General features: G+C 30.0%; 1 protein-coding gene across 1 annotated transcript; it reads right to left on the reverse strand.

Moving 5' to 3' along the window:
- Positions 1-3309: 3309 nt before the first annotated feature.
- Positions 3310-3861, reverse strand: LOC103499304 (uncharacterized). The gene has a single exon (XM_017047070.1). The coding sequence runs from the start codon at positions 3859-3861 to the stop codon at positions 3310-3312; it is 552 nt and encodes a 183-aa protein (XP_016902559.1).
- Between the last annotated feature and the right edge of the window lie 357 nt (positions 3862-4218).

Below are 4218 nucleotides of genomic sequence, written 5' to 3' on the forward strand. Positions count from 1 at the left end.
TTCATAAGCTGTTATTTAAATATAGTTTATGGTTACTCAAGCAATAGCTTGTAAGTGACAAAAAATGATTTACATATGTGTTGTGCATAACGTTATAATTTTGTTTTACGAGCATTGTTAGAAAGAAATGAATGTGGTTTTTATAACTTGTTTGAGTGATCAAATATGTTTTATGAATCTTATTTCCACGTTTTTAAGAACCATGCTGGAATATGTTTTATGGAAAGGGATAAATGTTTCGGCTAAGTAGTTTAATTATAGTTAAGATACCTCTAATTGTTGTGTGGTTTGTGCTGTTGGTAAATGAATACTCAGGTTGCATATAGATGGAATGTATCATATTGAAAGAGAATTGAAGTAGAGTGATGTGAGAAAAAATAATAGAGAATGGGAATATATTTGATATAAAAGACAAAAACAAAGGAATGGATGACACATGTATAACAGGAAAAGTGCAATTCCTTGTAATTATTCAATACAAGACTTGTACCTTTCCTTGGATTCCTTAAATTTCATAAAGTGGAGATAATAAATTTAAATTTGGAAACAATGCCCCCCACCACCACTTTTTCTGCTTCATCTAAGTTTGGGCATTTCATTCTTTTTCATGATTTTGTACATAATGGGCCCACCTCTACTTGCTTTAATGACCCTTCTGCCTCTTTTTTAGAATCCTACAAATTAAATTAAACTCCTTTCAACAAAAATCTAAACTAAACTAAAATTTATATTTATGTTTGAGGAGTTTCTAATGCAATTAAACTTTCTATGTAAAAAACTAAAAAAACAAATATTACAAATACCTTTCTTTCATGAAAATAATATTTTAATCATTTAAACTTGGTTTGTAATTCTTTTGCTCAAGTTTATAACAATTTAATTTTTTATTTTCAATTTTCTAACACAAATAAATTTCTTTTTATCTAATTGCTTTTTTATTATTATTTTGTGATGTTCACTTTACGTTCTGTAAAATAAGTGAATCTCTCGTTGGTTTATCGTTTTATTTATAATTTATCATTTTATTTATGCAAAATCTCATAAACTTTGACACTAATTTCAACAATAATTGCACTAAATCATTAATTTTAAAGTATAAGGACTACTGAATTTTATCCTAAAAAAATCAATCTAATTTCTTCAAATTATTAAACAAACTAAAATATAACAGAAGAGTTCTCTACTTATATTAAAATATAACAAAATAAACAAAAATATTTATAAAAATAATAAAATGTTATTATCTATCGATGATAGACAGTAATAGGAAGATAATACAAAACGATGAAGATTGATAGATGTTTATTAGTATCTATAGTTGTCTATCAATTTGACAATGAAATTTTAATATTTCTATAAATATTTTGAAGGGTTTTACTATTTAAAACAAATATCCTAAACAACGAATAGATATTTAATTTCATAAAAGATAATTGAATGCTTCTAGACCTATAATTATAAAAATATGTTAAGGTAAGTAAAATAGCAGTGCTCATACTACCATATAGTATATAAAAAAAAATGGCTAGTTAAATAATTAGTAACATTGGAGAGCTTTATCATCTCGAGTGTGTTGATAGTTTTTGATCTCCTAGAAAAGAAAAAGAAACATTAAAACCCCTACTCTAAAGACAGATTGTTTAAATATGAATCATCAACAACGGTAGTTCTAAAACAAATTTAAATTATATTTTTTTTTTTTTTTACTCACAGTAAAGGAAAAATCAAAATATTAGACAGTAAAATTAAACACGTATTGGAAATCTAAATTTTGTTTTATATTTATTGAGTTAAGTTATTTTTGTTTTTGAATTGTGTGATGTGTTAAAGTAAAATTTAGAAAAGTTGGCGGTTAGAAATTGTTGTTTGTATTGAAATACAATTAATAATGACCATAAAAATTTGTAAAGATTCCACTTAATTACGACCACAAATAACTTGTGAACTTTATTATTTTTAATGATGTCTGGCCACAGATTGATTTGTATATGACCAAATACATGTGAGTCAGAAAATTTCACAAATTAATTAAACTATTAAGAGAGATCATAAAATTAAACATAATTCAACACCAATACTATCAATTTACGTACGTACCATTTTTTTAAAAGAAGAAAAAAAGAAAAAAGAACATATTTTGTAGTATTAGAGAGTAGGGAAGAAAAGGAAAAAGAATGAAAATTAGAGTAAGAAAAGATTTGTAAGTGATGTGTTTGTGTGGTAAAGTTATTAAATACAAAATTGAATGAGTATACCTAACTTTGTTGTAAGGCCCTATTAACTCCCACCCTTCACGATGTGACGATTGGCGAATCACAGCCTCTCCTCTCCCTTTCGCTCATCCAAATACTTTGCAGAATTTTCCTTCACAAAAACCAACAACCCAACAAAATTTTAACATACTTCATTTTATTATTCTTATCTCTATTATATATCTAACTCTGTTTTGAGATACCAAAACTGACCCACTTAAACACCGTCGTCCCTTCAAATGGGAAGGAACGTGCGTGTTTGGAAAATAAATCAAACCAATAATATTTAATTTTTTTCAAAAAGATTTACCCACCAACTATACTCCTTTATGATCACCTCTGCATGTTGCTAATTTGATACCTAAATTTTTTATTTTTAATTTTTAATTTTATGCCTTTGAAATATTCATTTGGTTCCGAGTTTGTCTACGTGGATTGTATTTTTATATTACTTTTTTAAAATGTTAACGTGACTTTTCTTTCACTAAATTTCTTAAAGTGTAGTCATACAATATTTGTAAATTGTGAATAAAAATGATTTTAAGAATTTTGTAAAATATAATTATGGAAATCAAAAGGTTATTTTGTATGGCCCCATTTATAATAACTATTTTGTTTGTTGTCTTTTGTGGAAAGGATTTGTTGTTAATTAAATTTCTAAAACTCTTCTGTCTCAATTTTGTATACATATTGTCTACTTCCTATTATGTTGGCAAAAATCAAACAAAGTTCTGAATAACTAAAGAAAAAGATAGGTTTTTGAAAACTTGGTTTTGATATTTAGATTTGAAGTAAGAGCTCAAATATTTCTGATCTCTCAAGAAAAAGCCTAAAAAATAAGCATAAATTCCAACCGTTTAAAAGACCATAAACTAAAACGATTAAATTAACATTCTAACCAAAATTAATATATCAACCGAGAAGTGGTTTAAAGGCTAAAACGTTTGGAAACATAAATAAAATTGAAGGTAACCAATATTTAACCAAAATTTTAACGTAAAAACTCAAGAAAAAGGATGAGTAAAGAAGTAACTAACCTTAGGGCGGCCTTTGCTAGCTAGGTCCACCGTGGCATGGGCCGACGGGGATGTTTTTTGGTGGCAAGAACCACATCCTCCATTTTGCCACACATCAACGACGGTTTCCGCCTCTGCCACCGCCATAACCCACTGAATTTGTTGGCCTTCGTGGTTTTCCCCTCAATTTGTCGTCCTAGATCCATAATCTCAGATTCAAAGCTCCTAAGACTAAAATTATTGCGATCATTGGGGTCTAAAAGGTCAGATAACCGTCTAGAAATGCTCGCAATTTCGTAGCTGTCGAGGAGAGAGTTGCTATTCGGACTAGGTGTCTGTAAATTGTCCTCAATCGAAATACTTGGACTTCGGTTTGTGGCTTCGAGCCTGTAGCGAGATGGCTTGGGGACACTGATGGGCCTGGTCAGTCCGAATTCCCGCATCGGCTTCGATTCGGACCCGGACCCGTGCTGGTACCAGGCCCATGCCGCTGCCTTCACCGCCGCTAACTCGTCGTGTGCAGCGGTGGACTCCGTCGGAGTTGGCTTGTCCCGGTCCGGGAATGGGTTGAGGGAGAAGGATGGAAATGGCATGGGAATGGAAGAAGAATAGTGTGGGGTTTTGGAGGAAATTGGTTGGAATTTTATGGGGATATTATGTTCCACGCCACCACACCACACCACTGGGTTTCAAAGTTTTTATTTATTTATTTATTTTCTCACTTTTGACCCTCTAAATTTAGATATTATTCCGTTAACTTTGGTGAAAGTTTCATATTTTTAGTTTATGTTTAAATATAACTCAATTTCTTTTAAGGTAACAAAAACACAAAATATTTACGGTCCCTATAACAAAAGGTAAAATTCCATAATGTCAGTATAATATCTTCATAAATTCCACCTTTACCTTTGAATATTACATACCATTCATCATTTTTCTTTCTTCTTCTT

This window comes from Cucumis melo, chromosome 9 (assembly GCF_025177605.1).
Source record: "Cucumis melo cultivar AY chromosome 9, USDA_Cmelo_AY_1.0, whole genome shotgun sequence".
Classification (NCBI taxonomy): Eukaryota; Viridiplantae; Streptophyta; class Magnoliopsida; order Cucurbitales; family Cucurbitaceae; genus Cucumis; species Cucumis melo.